The sequence below is a fragment of the Thunnus albacares genome, chromosome 15 (assembly GCF_914725855.1).
Source record: "Thunnus albacares chromosome 15, fThuAlb1.1, whole genome shotgun sequence".
Lineage (NCBI taxonomy): Eukaryota > Metazoa > Chordata > Actinopteri > Scombriformes > Scombridae > Thunnus > Thunnus albacares.
The window spans coordinates 27,842,792-27,863,902 of NC_058120.1; the positions used below are offsets into that span (position 1 = coordinate 27,842,792).

The window sequence follows — 21,111 nt, forward strand, 5'->3', positions numbered from 1 at the left end:
TCCAAACTCTTTACTGGCACAAAGTTTTAGGCACTTTAGATGTTAAGATTCTTATCCATCATACTATCAGGGAGGCGTCTGATTGTCCCAAAATTATTCTGCAGCATGACAGCGAGCCCAAACATCCAGCCAGAGTCATAAAGTACTATCTTCAGTAACAGATGGTCTCTGATCTCAACATCATGGATTCAGTCTGGGATCACATGAAGAGACAGAAGCAGCTGAGATGCCAAAATCCACAGAAGAACTGTGGCAACTTCTCCAAGATGCAGGAACAACCGACCTGCCAAGTACCTGAAACACTGTGTGCAGGTGAACCGAGGAGAACTGCTGCTGTTTTAAAGTCCCCCCTCCTCTCAAAATATGTTTTTCTTCTTGTTCCTACAGTTGGATGTTTCACAAGAGGAGAACGTGATTGGATTTTGATACAAGAATATGAAGAAATTGTTTTTTTTAAAACATATATTGTTAAACAATTGCACACTATGACCGAGGATGTGATCTAAAAGGGTTAAAAAGACGTTTTTCATCTCATCTAAACTAAATGTAATTAACAAAAATATAACTTTTATTTTGAAAATCCACTGACCGGAAAACACGCTGTTGCTGCTGTTAGCTTAAATCTACACGCCACCAAACTCCACATTTAGCCTCTAGTTTGCCCTTAAATCTGCTACTTTAGGCACTTTATCTGTAAATTCTAATGAAGTGACAGAAAATAAACGATTTGCGTGACTATTTAAGTCGTAAAATAACGCGTTTAAACTCGTTTATTCGTTGAAAGTCGCCGGCGGTGTAACGAGGATTTGTGTTGACCCGACCAAAGAGGTTCTGAGGTGGGAAACGGTTTTCTGTTGACAAACTTTAGCTACAGATAGATTTGTATTATGACAAGAGATTGTTATTTTTCTGGTATTAGTCTGCTTCTACTGAGATACTTTATAACTATGGACTGAAAATCAATCATTATTTTCATTATCGATTAATCTAACCATTTATCTTATCAATTAATCGAAAGCTTATTGACTTTAGCCGTCTACAATAATGACATGTCCATCATTTACTAGCGCTCAGTGTAATTAAATGTAACTCAAATTTGTTTATTTTGACTAAACAACAGTTTCATAAATTTAGAATTCTTACTCATGTAAATACCAAACAATTAATTGATTACCAAAATTATTAACAGTTATTTTCAGAGCTGAAAGAATTGATTAGTCGATAGACAGAAAGTTAATCAGTTAATGAAATAGTTTATCAAGCAACAAGAGCAATGATCTGCTGTCTCTGGCTTCTCAAATGTGAAGATTCGTTGCTTTTCTCAGTTTTATATCATTGTAAATAAAGTTAGGGCTTCAGCTAATGATTATTCTCATTATTGATTAGTCTCCAGATTTATCAATTAATTGTTACAAGTAAGAAGATGTCAGAAAGTAGTTAAATCACTATTTCCTAAAGCCCAAGATGACATCTTAAGATATATTGTTTTTGTCCGACCAACAGTCCAGAACACAAAGAAAAACAGTAAATCATCATATTGGAGAAGCTGCAACTTTACAAAGTTTGTTGTTTTTGGCTGAAAAATAGCTAAAAGATTAATTGATCATCTAAAGAGTTGCAGATTATTTTTCAGTCAGTCAACTAATCCGTTAATTGACTAATCGTTCCAGCTCTAATTGTTAATAAAGCAAGCAATCTGGAGACGTCACCTTGGACTTTAGAGTATTTTCTCATATTTTGAAGACTAAATGATGAATTGATTCATTGATTAACAAGTGCATGCATGAGTCTGACTGATTATATGACCTGTTGTGTGTATAAGTTAATGATGTAAAGCTGTTTTTCACCTGTTTCCTCACAGATGCCTTGTTTTGACTTCCTGGATAAAGTGGAGCTTTTTGTGCGGACGGGAACGTTTCCTGTAGACGCATCAAAAAGCTCAAAGAAAGTGACCAGAGCTGCCAGCAAACGCTTCATCTATAAAGGTACTTTATCAGTTACACTGGCAGGTGACACACAGATGCTGCTTAAACACAAGAAAACATTTGTTATGGGAAGAAAATGTAACATCTGAAGTCACTGGATGATAGACAGTAACGTATAAGATGGTAAAAATTACTTCAGATGGGTAAAAGTAACAAAAAAACATAGTATTGCTACTTATTTTTTAATTAAATTATGTGTTTTTTCATTTTGCATGGTGGTTAATTTATCTAAAATGAAAATTATGCAAGAAAATTAAAAGAGAAAATGACAAATAAGTTGTTATTGTTTTAGGACCCAGAGTAAACAGGCTATCTGATGATTATTTTCTCAATTAATCGATTAGTTTTGTCTATAAAATGTCAGAAAATGGTGAAAATGCCCGTTATAATTTCTTTAAATGTCTTATTTTATCAGACCAACTCAAAGATATTTAGTTAACTATCATGTATAACAAAGAAAAGCATAAAATCATCATATTTGAGAAACAAAAAACAGCTTTTTTTTGGCCATATTTGCTTAAAACATTACTAAAACGATTATTAGACTATCAAAATAGTTGCAGATTAATTTGCTGTCAGTCGACTAATTGATTAATTGACTAATCGTTGCAGTTCTAAATTAAATGTTGACAAGAAAAAGGACACCGGGAGGGGGAAATTGGATATTGAAATGACAAATTGATATTGTGAAATTACAATTTGCAAGTGAAAAGTGAAATTTAAAATCCTGGAATACAAAATGGTAAATGTAAACACATTGAGAGGCTGTGAACAAGATTACAGGATCAATTTTATACCAAAGAGGTGATCACACAAGTTTACTTATTTGGTAAGATTTGATAAGGAAGGCTGTGCTCAGCTGTGGCAACAGGTTCTGAAACCTTCAAGGACAAGTTTTGGCGCGTCATTTGTCCCTAAAACTTACAATAATCTCCACACTGGTTAAAATAATGCCACACTGGTTACCAGTATGTGCTGTTCTCATGCGCTCAGAGTGGGGTTCATGCTCTCTTTGTGTTAGCTTTCCACAGATGGATGTCTGTCTATGACCTTTCCAAAAAAAAAACAAACTGTTGCTTATTAAGTTTCTTCACACACACCTGAACTCAGCCTCCGTACATAGATTTAACACATGGTTTATATGATTTCACATACATAGGTGATCACACATTCATATGATTAATGCAATAGTTTCCCTAACAATATTATTATGGATTATTGTTATAGACTGGGGGCCACACTGACAGTAAACTGGAACATAGAGAGTAACGTTCCTCTCTCTGTGTCCTCTAGATGGCAGTCTGTGGCGAACTTATCGAGGTCGCCTCCTCAGGGTGGTCAGGAGCGACGAGGAAGTGAGGGAGATCCTGACTCGTTACCATGACAACAACAACCACGCCGGCCGGGTTCGAGCAGTAAAGGAGATAATGGTGAGTTTAGATGATCATGTGACTGACAGAACAAAACAGTTTAGCTCATACAGATATAAAAGTCTGCTGTGAAGGTGAACGTGCTGTTTAGAAACAACATCTTCCTCCTCCTCTGTCCAGCTGATGTATTACTGGGTCGGAGTGACGGAGGCGGTGAAGACCTGGATCAAAGCTTGTGCTGTTTGTCAGAGCCGATGTCCCGCCGAGCCCCCCGATCCGCCCGTCCAGTTCTGCCTGGCTTACGGCTGCGACTCCTCCAGCTACGTTTACCCCGAGCTCAGCTTCCACAGGTCAGGAACCACAAGCATGAGTTGACTGATGGATGGAAAAACTGTGAAAAAATTACTTTTCTTATATTTTTACTACTAGAAAAGTGTCAAGTTTTGTCTGATAATTACCTCAATCAAAAGGATTTATTTTCTGTATGGTTGCTGTTTGTCTAAACTGTCAGACTTATGGCCTTGTTTAAGATCAGCTGTGCAAATAACGTGCGTTATCAATTGATACTAAATCATATCAAATCAGTTTATTTCTTGAGAACATGTTGACCAAAGTGCTTCCCAGAGAGATGACATACAATACAATGAATGCAATTCGAAAAGTCCCCAAAAATAATGAAAAACAATCAATGAATAAGACATGAAAGTATTTATTCTATTTAAGTATAAAAAGAAACAAAAGGCATATTGCACAGAGAACTATGGAAACAGTCATGTCATAATGAAATTTCCTCATATGTGGATGTTGGAGGTATCACGATCACATTTAACTTTTTGACAATCAATGAAGATGATTTTCCCCAAAATGCACCTGTCAGGAATAAGTTTGCTGTCATGAACTGAAGTTCAAGTTCACGTCTTTTTAATTGTCATTTCAATTCATAATATACACACACAGCACACAGAAAAACATAGAGCATCTTAATTGTGTAGTACATAAATAAATATAAGTGCAGTAAAGGAGTTAAATGGTTGAGTAAAGTTTAAACTCTGACCGGTAGATGGTGCTAGATGAAAAATCAGATTATCATGAAAGAGTCATCCTCTTGGGAACATGAATTAAGAGGGGAAATTATATTTAAAACATGTTGTTTTTGCAAGTGAAGGAGTCTCTAACACTACTTTCTTCTTCTTCCTCTGTCCTGCAGGTTTCCAAAGGAGGCAGAGCGGCGGCGGAGGTGGCTAGCGGTGGCTCAGAGGGACGAAGGCTCGCTGCGCATCAATTCCTGCCTCTGCTCCCGACACTTCGAGCCGTCCTGCTTCACGCTGACGGAGGAGGGTCAGCTGACTCTGACGTCAGACGCTGTACCCACCATCATCCCTGTGACAGCGCAGGACGAGGTGACGATTTATGTATTTTATATCCCTCTCCATGTACAGGCGTCTATTTTAGAGTAGAGGGTGAAGTTCAGGGAGGATCAGATATAGAATTTAAAACAAAACACAGACATTAAATCCTGGTTGATTTCCATGGTTACCGTGGTAATAGCTGGTGTGGTTTAATACAACAGAAAACACTCCTTGAGATTAAACAGAAGAACAGCTGGTGTGTCTGTTTATAGTTCAGCCAAACAAGCTCATGTTGTTTTGATGAAGAAGTCAGTAAATAATAATTACAACTGAATCTGATTTCATGCTGCACATAGTTTTTCACAAAACCGCAGTTGAATACCTTGCGGAGGAGTTGGAGGTGTCCAGCTTGCACAGACGCATTTTTGATGACAAATTTGTTGCGTGTCCTGAGTGAAAAACGTCATGTTTGGCCAGTTTTTTTGATGTGAAGCAGCAGCAGTGGGAAATGTTGGGTTTTCATCAGAGGTAACTTAATACAACTCTGTTACAGCGTTAGAAGAGTGATCCATTTTAATTTTGTCATCCTGTTTTTCCATGCTGTATTTCTATAATTTTACTTTCTTGGTCTGTTCTGTACACACAACATCTATTGCACATCTCTCTGTGCTGGGAGAGGGAATCCTCCTCTTTTGATCTTCCTGGGTTTCCTCCATTTTTCACCGTTAAAGGGTTTTTTTAAGGGAGTTTTTCCAAATCAAGGATTAAGGATAGAAGATGTTGTATTGCTGTATAGATTGTAAAGCCCCCTGAGACACATTTGTGATCTGTGATATTGGGCTATACACATAAAATCGACTTGACCATTTCAAAATGTCCTTTAATTGATCTCCTCAGTGTTACTAAACATAAAAACTCAGGACTCTGCCAGATAATGTAACAATCCCATAGTTTATATAAAAATAGGCCCTCCAACAAAAATATTTGGCCCCATAATGAAAGCTGAAGTTTTCCCTTTTATAGATTGCATCAAATCTTTTATATTATTCTACAGTAGATAACAATGTAAACACAAGACTCATGTAAATCCAAATAAATATGACCTGTTAACCTCTTTTAAACTTACTTACATAATTTGGCTGATCTGACCAGAACAGATTTGTGTCAGTAACAGTACTTTCCTTCGACCACGAATGAAGCAGGACACTCGGTTACATTTCTAATGTCATGTATGTTCATGTTTATGAGTCATTTTTTTTACCAAATCAGCATCTGTTTGCTGTCACATACTAATAGAAATGATGACATCTGCCCTCAGATACAACCCTAAACCTGTTTTATAAATCAAGTTTATTCTTAAATGAATTAAAAGAAATAAACAAACTAAACATATTAAAAACCTTTTGGGTTGTGTTTTCACTGTGCATGTAAAATGTTGGCCCCCTTGTAAATTGTGCTAAAAAAAACTGGCCCTTTGTTGAACTCATTGCTGACCCCTGGTTTATATTTTGGCCACCAGTTTCAATTAAATCCCAAATTTGTGTTTGTAAAGAGTTTTAAAGGATGACAGATCTTTATTAATAGCATGATGTCCTTTTATGTGTCCTATTATGAGTGAGATTTTCATAATGCATCACCACAGCAGGTCAAGAGTTTTTATCTTTTCAGTGCATCTTCTCACTCTAGGACGGGGTTCTGATCTGCTTCTCTTGGTTTTCAGGTACGTGTCCCATCAGACGAGGACTTCCTTCATTCCAACACTCTTGAAGACCTCCTCTCCTCGGCAGCAGCAGCTGCCGCAGAAACCACAGAGCCGTCTGAACCGCCCTTCGATCACTCTGAAACACCCGTGGAACTGCAGGAACACCAGTACTGCCTCCCGGCTACCGATTCAGACTCCAGGACGATCCAGACAGTGAAGGAGGACAAGAGGAGGAAGACTGTCATCGAGCCGAGCTTCGCGGCTTACAACCAGATCGCCAGGTTTTACTTATATTTACATTTAACATGCTGCATCTTTTCACTTAGGTGAGCATGTGTTAAAATGTTCGTATTTTGCAGGTATCTGAGCCACAGGATCTTACCGATGCAAAGCAAGAAAAGCAGAGGTGCTCTGAAGAGGATGGCCAAGCGCTTTGGACTGATAGGTGAGGTTTTATTCACCTCCTTTAATCCTCAATAAACCCAAATCATAGTATCTAATTAAGCTGAAATGTATTTAGGAATAACTTGTAAACATTTCTCTTCTGTTTTAGATGGAGTGCTGATGTACACGCGAGTCTCTCCACCTCTCAGGGTGCCACGCAGCAGAGACGAGGTTTGGATGATTCACTAAAGTTCAAATTGAACTTCTTTAAGCATCGCGCCGCTACAGAACCTAAAAGTGTGCTGGTCTAATGTATTTTTATGATCTCACAGCTGTCTACAGTCTGTCTGGAAGGATAAATTGTCAGATGTGTTAGTCCAATGACAACCGTGCTGCCGTTTGATCCCAGGTAAACTCCATCCTGCAGCAGTTCCACGACAACCAGGGTCACTACGGTCAGGGAATCTGCCAGCGTGAGATCAGTAAGCACTTCTACTGGAGCAGCATGACCCGAGACCTGGCCCGCTGGATCTCCAGCTGCCACATCTGCCTCAACAGGACCAAGAGGAAATGGCTCCGCTGCAGCGTCTACAACTGCACCAACTGCTGCGGGCCGGTGGAGAGAGGCCTGGGCCTGACCTTCCATAAGTATGACTCCATGTCTACAGAGTCTTCCAACAAGCAGATAATACATTCATCTCAATAACTAGACGTCTAAACACAGAGTCAGTTGGATTTATTAATGATTAAAAGCTAAATGAGCACAGAGATTAAAATTATGATCCATAACTTTTCTAAATTTTGTGAGTATTCAGTGTCTTTATGTGCTGTAGAAGCAACTTTTTATTCTATTTGATTTTTTTTTTTTTTGTATTCTGCAACAGTTTTTATTTATGGGGAAAAAGTTAAGCAACGTTAACTTTGAGACTCCATCTTTCATGTGTGAAAAATCAGGTTTTACTTGTCAAATAACGGCTAGCCTTCCTCTTATTCTCATAAATCATAGGGTACATACTTGGATATGCATTTTGTGTTTGATTATTTATTTGTAATGACTTTTGTGATTTGTTTGGTGAATGTTTGTGTAGTGTACCGTTAGCCTTAGCTGTTTGGCTAACCAACCGCTGCTTCCTCGCTACATCCACAAACCAAACATATCTCTGTTCTGTAGCAAAAAGTAAAAAGTTTAAATTGTCTTTAATGTGTAAACATGACAATTAGGCAATAATGTGCTTTTATCATCCAAAGTCCAAATCTCTTTTCTCCTCACCGTTTTCAACATGATACTAAACTCCCATCAAAAATAATTAAAATCTGATAAAGAAAAGAAAAACATGATCATCTAATTCTTTGTCATTGTAGTAAATTTGTCTCAAATGTTTTTAGCTTGAATGTTTTACATTTTTTACTGAAATCTACTTTAAAACATTTTAATAAATCGTTTTTATTTCAATGCTGTAAGCAGTTTCTGCTCCAAACTAAGCTAAATTAGCTCCAGCTATGACTGCAGCTAATTTAGCCACCATTTTATTCTAATTCTAAATAATCTACTAAATAATCCTGTGATGCTGAAAAAGCCCTTGACCAGGTTGAGTGGAGCTATTCATACTACAGACTGTATATCTTATCATTATTCAGTTCAATAATGATTCAGTTATTATTTGCCTTTGTGATTTATGTTATTATAAACCTGCACATGTAAATGTAGTGTCGAAAACATGCTTATTGCTTATAGTTTACAAAATTCACCATAAGAGAAATTTTCAGGATTTACTCTTTAACCATCTTTATCTCAGTGAAGACAAAAGTGTTTATGTGTTGTATTACTTAATATAACTTCATCTGTGATACTTAACTCCATCCATCTTTACCTCCAGGTTTCCTCTTCACAACGCGACGCTGCTCGCTCAGTGGTTGAAGGTTGTCGGCCGTCACAACTGGCATCCTCGGCTCCGCTCGTCCGTGTGTTCGACCCATTTCACGGAGGACTGCTTCGACCGCAGCGGGGATAAGGTCACCATCCACCCGGACGCTGTGCCGTCACTCCTGGTCCACAGCGACTCAGCGGTAAGATTTATACTCGATATCTGATCCTTCAGTATGTGAATATGTAAACAGTCAGTGGCAGTAGTGGTGCAGTACAACTCAGCTTTATTTGTATTTTGTGTCTGTAAATAAAGTCAACAGTCAAACAAACAGAAAAACGGGAGTTTGAGTTTTGTTTTTTTTCCACACAGACTCAGTCCAGAGGTCCAAACCAGCCCGCTGTGGTGGAGGAGGTATGTTCTGAGTGGGTGAACATCAGGAGTTTGACAAAATATTACATGCTGCAGCACAAAAAAGATCACAAAATGATTCCTGAGCCTCCGGAGGTGGAAATCCAATCAAAATTGAAATGCCACTTCAACCGTTTACTTGCTTATAGTCTCTAATGAAAGCATAGTAGCTGTACTGAGTATTGCACGTACTGTTTTCTCATCTGTTCCTGTGTGAGCAGGCCTATTTCGCCAAGTACGACGCTGTGGAGCTCTACCTCAGCAAACGCAAATATCCTCCTGGACTGAGCTACGTAGAGAAGAACACGTTCAGGAGGTTCTGCAAGAAGTTTGCAATCAAAGGTTCGTATAAGCTTTAATCCCCCAGCAAACTCTGAATAAATGCCAAAGTAATGGAAGTAAAGCTGTGCTAAAAGTATGTTTTTCATTGGTGGATACAAGGACTTTTTATTGTCATCTCACCACCAGTTCAAATGCTACACATGATGACATAAAATTGCATTTCCCGGGGCTTTGTTGAAAAAGTAGCTTAACTCTTTTATTCCTTCTTAGTATGTAGATAAGAGTCTCTTATCTCTAAGAGGTCAGAAATACAAACTATATGTTCACAACTGTGATGTTTATCCTCTTTCTGTTTGTGTGATACAAACCTTCTACTTCAACTTTATTATTATCCCAGAGGATATCTGGTTTGCACACAGACATTAACACACAGGTCACAGGAACACACTGATGACAATGAACAGTCAAGGACATCAAAGCAAAGAAATATACAGTATATATGAAAATAATAAATAAAAACACCTATACAGAAAATTAAACAGCAGCAGATCCAGCCAGAAATAGAAACACTATAATCCTGTAAAGCAAAACCACAACTACAACTTGTACCACAGTGTAAAAAGAAACAACTAGATCCTTTCACGGTAACAGTAAAGTGAACTTCCAGCCTGTCCCCCTGGTTTTCCTAGACGACAAGCTCCACATGATGCGGGGAGATCGGGTGCGTTTGGTTCTGAGGAGCAGACAGCAGGTCGAAACCGCCCTGATGGACTATCACAACGAGCTGAACCACCTTGATGTCAACAAGTGTCTCAGACTGCTCAATGAGAGGTGAGAGGGGATCTTCTCTGTCACTAAAGATGCCAGAATTAGATCTGGGTTTGACGTATTTGTTGGGTAAAAAAACACATGAAAATCTCAGAAATCTTTTTTACCATCCTGTTGTTTTTTTTGACTCATTGTTAAAGGTTATGAAAGCAAAGACTAAACAGATAAAGCTTTTAATAATGTAGGTTTTTAATTCTTGTTTAGGTTAAAACATACTTTATTTTCTTTCACTATGAGCAAAGTCTGTCAGGTATCTGTTTCTCTTTAGCACATTTTAACTTCTTCTTCAGTGTCATGACGTTGTTTCTATAATAACCAGCTCCTGATCTCTGACAGGTACTTCTGGAAAACCATGAGACCTGACGTGGTTCAGTGGATCAACAGCTGCTCGCAGTGCAGCAGGAGGAAGAGGAAGAAACCAAACGACCAAACGGAAGCGGGAGGGTCAGAGGAGGCGCTGGGATCACCACAGATACACCATTACGTCGACAGGTGTGTGGTTTTTTTTATCATTGAGTGAATTGTGAAAAGTCAAAAACAACAGGGACATATGACGGTGTTGTTAGTAGGAGCAGTATCGGTAAACGAATAAACATTTTCTGGTTCAAGCTTCTCATGTGTGATAATTTACTGTTTTTTTTAAATATCTGAAGTTTTTGGACTGTTAGCCAGAAGAAAACATGGCCTCTAAATAAATGTAAATGCATTTAATAATATAGAGATCGGCAGATAAATTGATCGTGAAAATAATTGTCAGTTGCAGCCCTAACGTTAGCAGAAATAGTAGTAATACTGGTAACAACAGCAGCACCGTGTGTGCAGCCTCTCACCACTCTCACCCTGCGTCTTTACAGTGAGAGGGACGATGATGATGACGACGACGACGACGATGATGATGACAAAGATGAGAACGATGGCGGTGATGATGATGAAGGCGGAGGGAGTGACGGTGACACAGAGAGGCAGCCGGCGATGAATTCAGAGGACAGAGTGGTGGGTTTCTCAGCTTCAGCCAGCAGAACAACACACACAGACACACACACTATCTTACACTTTATCTATAATATGTCAATTATATTGAGTTAGTTGTAAGCTAGAAACCTGTTTTTCTTGCTGTAATCATTCCTCCTGCTCATACTGACCATTAGAAGATCCCTTCATAATGACCTTACAATGGAAGTGATGGCGGACAAAATCCACAGTCCTCCTTCTGTGCAAAAAATGTATTTAAAAGTTTATCTGAAGCTAATATGAAGCTTCAGCGTCCAAATGAGTCAAATCAAGTAGATATCTTTCAACGTTACAGTGTTTTTAGTGCCAAAGTTCCTCTTTTTGTTACTATACTTCCACCTGCAGCTCAACAGGGAAACACTGTCCGAGGAAACACAAAGAGGGAATTTGATGCTAAAAAGACTGTAAATGTGTCAGATATCCACTTGATATGACTAATTCAGACTGCTGAAGCTGAATATAAGCTTCACATCTACTTTTAAATGACTGTGTGGACAAACTGTGGATTTTGGCCTCCATCACTTCCATTGAAAGCACATTTGAAGGATCTTTTAATATCCAGTATGAACAGCAAACATAACTTAACTGCAAAGTGTGTTTCTAACTTTAACAAATGTATAACAATCTGTGTGAACCAATAAAACACGTGACTTTGGAGCAAACAAAGAAAAGGGCAGGTTGCATAAGGTCAATGAACAAATACCTTCTTCTTCTTCTTCTTCTGTCTTTAAACAAACACCTGTCTCCCAGGAGAAACCTTTGTCCCCCCAGCCTGTAACTCCCATTAACCCCGAGCCCAGAATTCCCATCCTCCTTCATCTAAGAACTCCCATCAACCTGCAACCCAGAACTCCGAACAACTCCTTTGTGACCAGGATCTGGTCTGTCAATAGAGTCAACCCTCCACAGTCTGAAGTCCAGACGCAGACAAACAGCTCAAAAGTTCAGCCACAGATCCAAAGCGGCATCCGGGTTCAGGTGAAACCTCAGCCGGAGGAGCAGAAACAACCTCAGGAGCAGGAGGAAACGAGCTGCTCTCAGATTCAGCCTGAGGGGCTGGAGGGCAGCGCCACCAAACCTCTCACCGAACCGCATCCTGCAGCTGAGCCCAAAACACAGCAGAAACTTCCACAAGCCACAAACAAGTCTCAGCTTCCAAAGATGCAGTCGCAAATATCGTCACAACCCCGGAGCCATTGCAGCGTCATTCAGCGGCCGGTGAAGAGGAGGAGGGAGCTGGAGGCAGACTCTTCGGCTAAGAAGGGCCCCAGCTGTGGCCTGGAGCCTGTGGTGGCCCCGAGCACCAAACCCTGGCCCGTCTTCACCATCGCTGGCTCTTCTCCGGCAAAGACAGCCAAACCCCCTCCTGAGGTGCACAGGTACGACACAAAGTACTACTGACTACTGTGATGTTGGTTTTAAGATGTTAAAATGTACTTTTTTGGTCGTATTTTTCTTCTTTTTAGTTCTGTTTTAGTTAATTAACGTGTCTAAGCCCTGATAGGATGGAGTGAACATTACAGGGGGAGATAATAAGTGAGGTGAAGAAGAGTCAAAAGTTGTTTCTCGAGGTCACAGCTCCGTCAAATCTAAACACACAGACGTGAAGCATGTTGATATCATTACACTTCCTGAGGATTTCAATATCTCAGATTTCCATCGCCAATAAACCTCCATAAATCCATTTAGACATCAAAGTAATCCAGTGATAGTTGTCTGTACATCCATGGCTGCACTGCAAACAGGAACTGCTAATTCAACAGACTTTTAACGGAGACGATTTGCCAAAATTTAAACAAATATCGGCTAAAAACGGGTCTGAAACAGAACAACAGTACCCGCCTGTAGCTGACATTACAACAGCACGTTTGATGAGCTTTTATGGGGTCTTGTTCTCCTGATGGTCTGTCATTATAGTGGTTCCCAAATAGGCTGATATGTTGGTGTTTTCATCTATCAGATTTGCTAAAAACATTTTTGTAGTAGAAGGAGAAGCAGCATCACATAAATTACAGGATTTAAAGTTCAGGTGAAGCAGCGAGTTCACTGAAAAGCAGCCGGTTATTGCAGCAGTAATTATTACTCCCCACCTTCCCTGGAGACATAAATCCTGTCTAAATGGGGCTTTAGTAATATTAGTAGCAGCGGTGGTGTTACTGCATTTTAAAGCACTTGTATATGTTTGTGTGAGCAGCTCTGCTTCCTTGCGGAGGCCCAGGAAGCTGCAGGCCCGGACGGTCATCCAGCAGTGCAGTCAAGCCAAGGTCAAGATCAAACCAGCGCTGGACGGGGCCGACGCTCAGTGGGCCGAGGTGGGAGTGTTCGTTTGTCTGTTTGTTCATTCTTTTGTTCAAGTGTTGTCACAACCTGGCTCGTAAGGCCATGACGAAGAGGGAGAGACACCGTTTTCAAAAGTTAAACAAAGAAATTTATTAAGCAAAATTAGATTTATGAAATCCATAACAAAACTACAAAAGAACATGAAGTGTGTGAAGATGGTGTGTGAATGTTTTGAGGTGCATGAGGGTCAAAATAAAGAAAAGAACTGAAGAGGGACCAAAGCTGTAACATTACCAAGTGCCAGGAGGGAGAGAAAGAAACACTGGCCTTAGAGTAAAACCAGCAGTGAGGTGAATTATAAGAGCACCGCTGACCAGCCAACAGCAGAAGTTGCCACAGTGTCTTAATTATATCTAAAACAGATCCAAGGATGCATCTGCACTGGGGAACGCCGTCTATCTGTCCAAATATGTCAGCAAATATTGGATGGATTACAATGAAATTTGGTACAGTAGGAAATAGGCTAAATGCTGAATGCTAAATTCACAATTTTTAAAACCACAGTTAAAATAAAGTTTAAATCTACTCAGATATGTACGTTTCTTATTAATGGACTCTAACGTCTGAATGTGTTTGTTAAAGACTGTTAGAACAAAGAGCTGCGATACATTTTCTCCAGTTTTGATTGCAAATCTACTGTGTATGAAATGTTTTATCCATTTGTCAATTTTTAGTCATGTTGGGACTACGGGTGAAAATTAGCTGTTAAGCTAACTTTGGCACATTTACATTGATATTGTTAAAATGTTGGTGTTGATTAATGTGCACTGTTCCCATCAGATGAACAAATGATTAATTGTTAAATTATTGTTACATTACTAAATACTAAATGAGCATTTTTAGCAGCTAACACTGAAAACTTTACACATGAAATATTAGCATGTGAGCCATGAGCATGCTGGCTCACTAACATGCCTGCTACAGGCTAAATGTTTGCATGTTAATATCTAGTTGCTAACATGCTACTGTAAGTCTGACAAAAATATTATGCAGATTTTTAAAAGTATTTTACTTTATTTATTCTGTTTTTTAATAGCCGTGCACCTGAGTGATGTGTGTATAATTACACCTCTTCAGTTTAGTATTATACTTTACATTAATTTGGAGAAGTTGGAACATACAAACACCTTTTATGTATATATGTGATCCAGGTGCATATACAGTATATAGCATCTCATGTTGGTTTTGTCACAATAAACATTTAAGATGCACAACTTTCCCAACATTTATCACAGCTTCAGTTAGCGGTGTAATAATTCTGTTCATGATGCAGCAACAGTGTCTCTGTATTTAACGTAAACAGCAGATCTTTCCTGTCCTCAGATCCAGGAGGGAATTGTTGTGTATGTTTGCTTCCTCCACGGAGCCACTGAGGATGTCACATGTGAAATGGGTAAGATGTGTTTTTACTCTGCGGACCTGACTGCAGCCAAATGTTTTAATTTGGTTAATATTCCTCGGACATCATAACAGGATTATCTTATTTCCAGATACAAGCATGCAAACTGATATTTAGATGTAATTTAGTGAAGGAAAATGTGTGTTTTTTGCATGAGTGCAAGAGATCTCACTCATGATTTTTATAGACTTGTAAAATTATTAAGAAATAAATTGTTTTTAATCAAACAAGAACATAAAAAACAACCAGTTGATGAATCTTTTAAGAGATAAAAATCTACTTCTCTAGAAGTTAAATTCAACATTTTCTTAGCTTTTATGAATGCATGCAGATTATCTGACCTTCATTCATCTCCACATCACATTTCTGGTACTTGTTAAATACATTTCTTTATTTAATTCTTCATAAATTAATTTAATATTAATGGGAGTCTGCATTTTCGCTGTCTAAGCAGTGAAAACTGACAAAAGTCAAAATGAAGTAAAGATCAGGCAAGCATTATTTTAGAGTTACATTTTCCTGAATTGTTGTTGTTTTAAACATTTTCGCTCTGTGTTTTAGTGTAATTATGTTTGTTTTTAATTATTTTTAAACGTATTTAATTATTTTATACCAGTTTTTTCTGGTGTTTTGGGGTTTTTATGTCTTTGTAAAGCTTTTTGTAACTTGTTTTTGATAAGTGCATCATCTCCTCAACAGCCAACAGTCTGATGACCACGAAATTTTTCCGAAAAGACTCCGGACACACTGTGTCCATCCTCGACCTTCCCGGGAGCGTTTTATTAATCCCCCAGGACTCCCTGCTCGGGGAGCCGGTTTCCAAGAGACGGATGCAGTTCAAGGGTGGCTGTGAGCTGTGGTGGGGCGCCCAGCTCTTCTCGAACCTGGTGTCCGCCTGCAAGGAGTTCATGTCCGGCTCGGCGAAGTGCACCAAGGCGGGCGTGAAGGTGGAGCAGGGAGTCTACGGCCAGAAACAAGAGATCGCCCTCAACTCGCTGGAACCGCTGACAATCCTGCTGGAGTTCTGAGCTACATCTGAACTTCATGTCAGGATGGAAGCAAAAAGGTTCTCAGGATGAGCGGTTTCATAAAGAACTTCTCCAAATAAGTAGATCTACACTTCGGTTAATTAACTAGTTCATCATGATCCTCTCTGGCCTGGACTTGAACTAACTTTGTTTTTGTGTTTAAGTCTGTCTTAATACAATACGAACATGCATTTACGTACGTGGAAATGAGTCTTGGTCGTTTGCTGCTCTCCATACTGACCCTGAAGCTGTTCTCTCTGAACCAGACAACACTGTAAGAAATGAAGGGCAAAATCCAAAGTTCAGCTGAAGATAATACGACGCTTCAGCTGTCTGAGTCGGCTAAATCGAGTCGGTATCTTCTGGAGCCGCCCCCTAAAAGTCTCCGAGTTGGTGCATCAGTCGAGAAGCCTCTGAGTCGACTCGCTTTTTGTCAGTCAAACCGCTGCCTTCTTTTTTTTATTTTAGCCATGTAAATAAACAGAGCATGAAACATGACAGGTTGTAAACATGGAAAGTGGAAATCTGATGTTTTTTAACATCACAAATGAGGTACAACAGCATTAAAACATGATTCTTACAGTTAAGATATGAGACTCATGTAGGCTGTTAGTTATATCAGTTTAATGTGGGGCGGCTGTTCTGCAGGTTCGCTTGATTTTAACTGCAGTAACCGGGTGGAGACATGAATATTTCTCGTAGGAGGCTGTGTTGAAGAAAGAAAGAAAAAGTAATGATGTTTAGTGGGTAAGAATGAAATATATCTAACTAGATAAATACAGAGGAATATAGATGAGAATACACATCACCCTGCCATGCATGATGAGAGACAACTCTGGTATCTTCCAAAGTCTCTTCAGTACAAACTTCCAACTTTTTGTTTTTCTGGGAGGGATACATTATAGTAGTCACGTGTAGCCATCTTTCTCTTCACATGTTACAAAACATGTCACATGTCATAACCACAATTCGCTCCTTTCAGCATCTCTTAAAGGAAACATAACAACAGGAACATATTTGCTCGTCACTTGTTCCTCTCAGAACGCATCAGATGAACTGAGACTAAAGTATATTCATGTCTTATTATCAAATCCAGGAGGTCTAGAGGACAAGGAGAGCTGAGATGTCACACATGCACAAAAACAGTCAAATAGTTGGAGCGGGTTGTTACTGTCAAGAAACACAGACTGTAAAAATACTTCAGCTACTTTGAAGCACGTCTTGTGTAGGAAAAGCCGAACGCATCCCTCCGCCACAGCTGAGCGAGGAACGTTCAGGCAAACAAAAAGAGGGAATTTTGTTCTCAACAAGCTAAAAACTTTAGAAGATACTGAATCAGTTTATCTAACTGACACAGCTGAAGCAGCTTCAGCTGGACTTTGGAACGAAGGTTGTGGATTTTTCTCCCTCATTTCTTACAGTGTAGTAACGTTCAGATAAAATATCTTCAGGGTCGGTATGGAGAATAGGAATTGTTACAGAAACCAAGACTCACTTCCACGTATATATGGGCACGTCGGTACTGTATAAAGACAGACTTGAATAAACCTATCTGAACTGAACTGAACCTATCCTTTAAGGTGGTCATGAGTAAATTTAATCTTTGCACTTTGCTCACAAAACAATTTTTCTAGTCTAAATTTAAATGATGTAACGTGAACGTAACAACGTGCACGTTTTCAGTGATGACTCCAAAGTATTTACAGAAGCACTTTAAACCAGACTGACTGAAGCTTCTGCCACAGTTAATGTGTTACACACTTAAAACGGTAAGGCTGGCGTTATTCAGTATTTTTTTTATTGTCAAAAAATCCCAAGAAAAGACCAAAATCAACAATGTATTAGACCATCTCTTAATACTTTTTTTTTTTTTTTAAGAGTATTTTTTGGCTCTTTTTTTTTTCTTAATTTGGTCCGAAGTCGTTACTGAAGATCAGCTTACAAATATGCTGAATAATTTCATTTTTTAAAAACGTTCAGTAACTTTTTAAAACAGCTGGCCGCTGTAGTTTTTAACAAACAAACATGAGGAAATAGTGCGTCTGTTCGGGACCATTTTCAGTGGTGAAATGAACCCACATTTGTTGTGTTTGGGATTGAGCCAAAATAGAAGAAAGAGATTAATCTATTGTGTGTTTTTTGGGTCTTTTCATGGGATTTGTTAACAATTTTCTCAAAACAGAAGTCTGACAAAAAGAAACTTAAAGGACAGATTCACAGTTTTTCAAGTCTGTCTTAAACCAACAGTCAGGAGCCCAAATGAACATTAAAGCTGTTTTTCTTGCCGTAATCATTTCTCCTGTTCATACTGACCATTAGAAGATCCCTTCATAATGACCTTACAATGGAAGTGATGAGGGACAAAATCCACAGTCCTCCTTCTGTGCAAAAAAATGTATTTAAAAGTTTATCTGAAGCTAATATGAAGCTTCAGCATCCAATGAGTCAAATCAAGAAGATATCTTTCAACGTTACAGTCTTTTTAGTGCCAAAGTTCCTCTTTTTGTTACTATACTTCCACCTGCAGCTCAACAGGGAAACACTGTCCGAGGAAACACAAAGAGGGAATTTGATGCTAAAAAGACTGTAAATGTGTCAGATATCCACTTGATATGACTAACTCAGACTGCTGAAGCCTCATATAAGCTTCACAGAGACTTTTAAATGCATTGAAAGCACATTTGAAGGATCTTTTAATATCCAGTATGAACAGGAGGAATGATTACAGCGAGGAAAACCTCTTTCACTGTTCATACGGACACCTGACGGCTGTTTTAAGACACACTTGAAAAACTGTGAACTTGTCCTTTAAAATGAGAGCCGTACTGTGTTGAATAAAACCAACAGTGTTGTTTAATAGCCTTGAAGACTTTATCTTATGTTCATATTGTTTATATTGTATAGCTGGGAGAAACAACTTGATATTAAATAACTATTTGTTGAAATGTGTGACTTTATTGAATTATTACATATAACAGCAGTGTTGTCTGACAGTTATTCTGATAAATCTGTTCTCTTCTTTCAAGTCTTTTGTTAAAAAAAAAAAAAAATCCTCTTAATGACCGTTAAACAATAGAGACCGGAGCCAAAGTATCAAATTTAACAGAAGTTATTTTCTTGCACAAGAAGGAGCGTTTCACAATGCAACAAAGAAAAAGGCTCCCAGTGGAGCTTATAACAGGGTTTTAATCACAGTTCTTTTCTTAATCTAGTAAATACAGACTTATAGATAACATCATGTCTGTTTTCAGTTCTCCTATCCAGGAGCCATCTTGCCCAACTGACCCCCAGATGACTTGCTCACCCTTTCTCACAACGAACTTTAATTTCTTCATCTTCCTCTTTACAAATATAACACTGAACTTCCTTTAACCTCAGCTGATAAAGTCTGCTGATGTTACAGAGTTGCAGTACAAGACAGAAACAATTCATCATGATCTACATAAAACAGTAACACCCATACACAGTGTAATCATCATTTTTATAACATCTTCATTCAAATCAATAAATTATGCTCTCGAATTGATACACCACGCTCTTGAATAAAGATAGGGAAAAAGCTCCATATTAGTGGTTATCTAGCGGTGAGGTTGGAGATTGCAAACAACTGAATACCCCTCACCCTCCCCCGCCAAGCGTGTAGGACCAGAACGACTTCCTGGTCAAACAAGAGAACTGGGATGTAACCAGAATAAATGACTGGGTCAATAACGAGCATCTGGCTTCTCTGGAAATCTGATAAATCTGCTCTCAACTGTTTCCAAAGACAGAAAAACACAAAATACCAAAAGACATTCATGATTAGAGTCACTTTTAATTAATTAGTCAACTTCTAAACAACCATTCAGTCAACATTTGTCTGATCATGTGATTCGTCTCCGACACGATGGGAAGGAAACAAGCAGAGATGATCAGTGGTGTAATTTCACAAAACGTCTACAAGAGAATAAATTTAACAGATTATTAAATAGTATAAAGAACAAAGTAACAGTAACCTGTAAAAGAAAAAAAAGGCTAAATTAAAACAGTTAATGTATTTGTAAATGAAACACAAAACTACGAGATGTGATGCAACTTTATTCAGCTTCACGTCACCTTTAATGTAACAGTTTCTGACACTAAACTGCATAGATTGAACCTTTTTCACCAACAAGCAAATCAGGTATTTATATTTATAAATTAAGCTAAAGTAGAATTAACTGAAGTAGAATCAAGATGCTGATTAATGAAGCTCAAATATTCCACTGGACGACATAATGTAGACCAAACGTTGAGGGACTTTAAACACATTTATGTATCAACAAGTGCATTTATAGACAGAATCGTTGTCTATAGATGTTGATTTAAACCACGTAGAAAAATAAAAGTCTTTCTGGCAGAGAAAACCAGTCAACAGAGACTCAAAACATGTCGACTCGTTCTCTTGATACATTCAGTGTAAAGTTAATTTCCACAGAAATAATTCCATTAGTGCAACAACACAACAGAAAAAAATGATCAGCAACTGTTTTGATAATCGATTAATTGTTTCAGTAATTTTTTTCAAGCAGAAATGTCAAATGTTCTTTGGTTCCAGCTTCTCAAAATGTGATAATTTGCTGATAATTTGACAGTTAAATGAATATTTTAAAAGGTTTTAGACAGTTAGTCAAGCAAAACAAGCAAACTGAAAACCTCTAGAGCTGCAAGGGTTAATCAATTAGTCAACGGGAAGAAAATTAATTACCAAAATGGCAAAATTCTACCAATGTTTTGTGGTTTCTTTAGTCTTCTATGACAGTAAACTGAATATCTTTAGGTTTTGGACTACTGGATGGGACTAATTAGGATATTTAAGGACGTCATCTTAGACTTTAGGAAACAATGATAAACAAATTTAACCGTTTTCTATCATTTTATAAACCATATAACTAATCAATTGATCTAAAAAAACAAACAAAACAAAACTGAATCATTTGTTGCAGCCATAAAAACTTCACAGTGCGCTCTGAGAAACTGCAAATGCAACTTTTTTTCCCCCATATTTTTTAGCTTTCCATTTACTAATCTACTAATCGAGGAAACAATCAACAGATTAATCAATAATGAAAATACTTGTTAGCTGCAGCCCGACAACACTTGACACTCGCTGCTCTGCTGCTCTCAGTTGCCCTTTTT

The 21,111-nt window shown here is 38.4% G+C and overlaps 1 protein-coding gene across 1 annotated transcript; it reads left to right on the top strand.

Moving 5' to 3' along the window:
• Positions 1-602: 602 nt before the first annotated feature.
• On the top strand, positions 603-16,045 carry LOC122997846. The gene is made up of 19 exons (XM_044374130.1): positions 603-836; positions 1,862-1,985; positions 3,279-3,415; positions 3,536-3,705; positions 4,563-4,755; positions 6,425-6,687; positions 6,766-6,851; positions 6,960-7,021; positions 7,200-7,438; positions 8,668-8,857; positions 9,028-9,069; positions 9,288-9,408; positions 10,038-10,179; positions 10,513-10,668; positions 11,031-11,169; positions 11,938-12,566; positions 13,382-13,499; positions 14,851-14,920; positions 15,626-16,045. The coding sequence occupies exons 2-19, from the start codon at positions 1,862-1,864 to the stop codon at positions 15,952-15,954; spliced, it is 3,210 nt and encodes a 1,069-aa protein (XP_044230065.1). The 5' UTR covers positions 603-836; the 3' UTR covers positions 15,955-16,045.
• Positions 16,046-21,111: the final 5,066 nt, after the last annotated feature.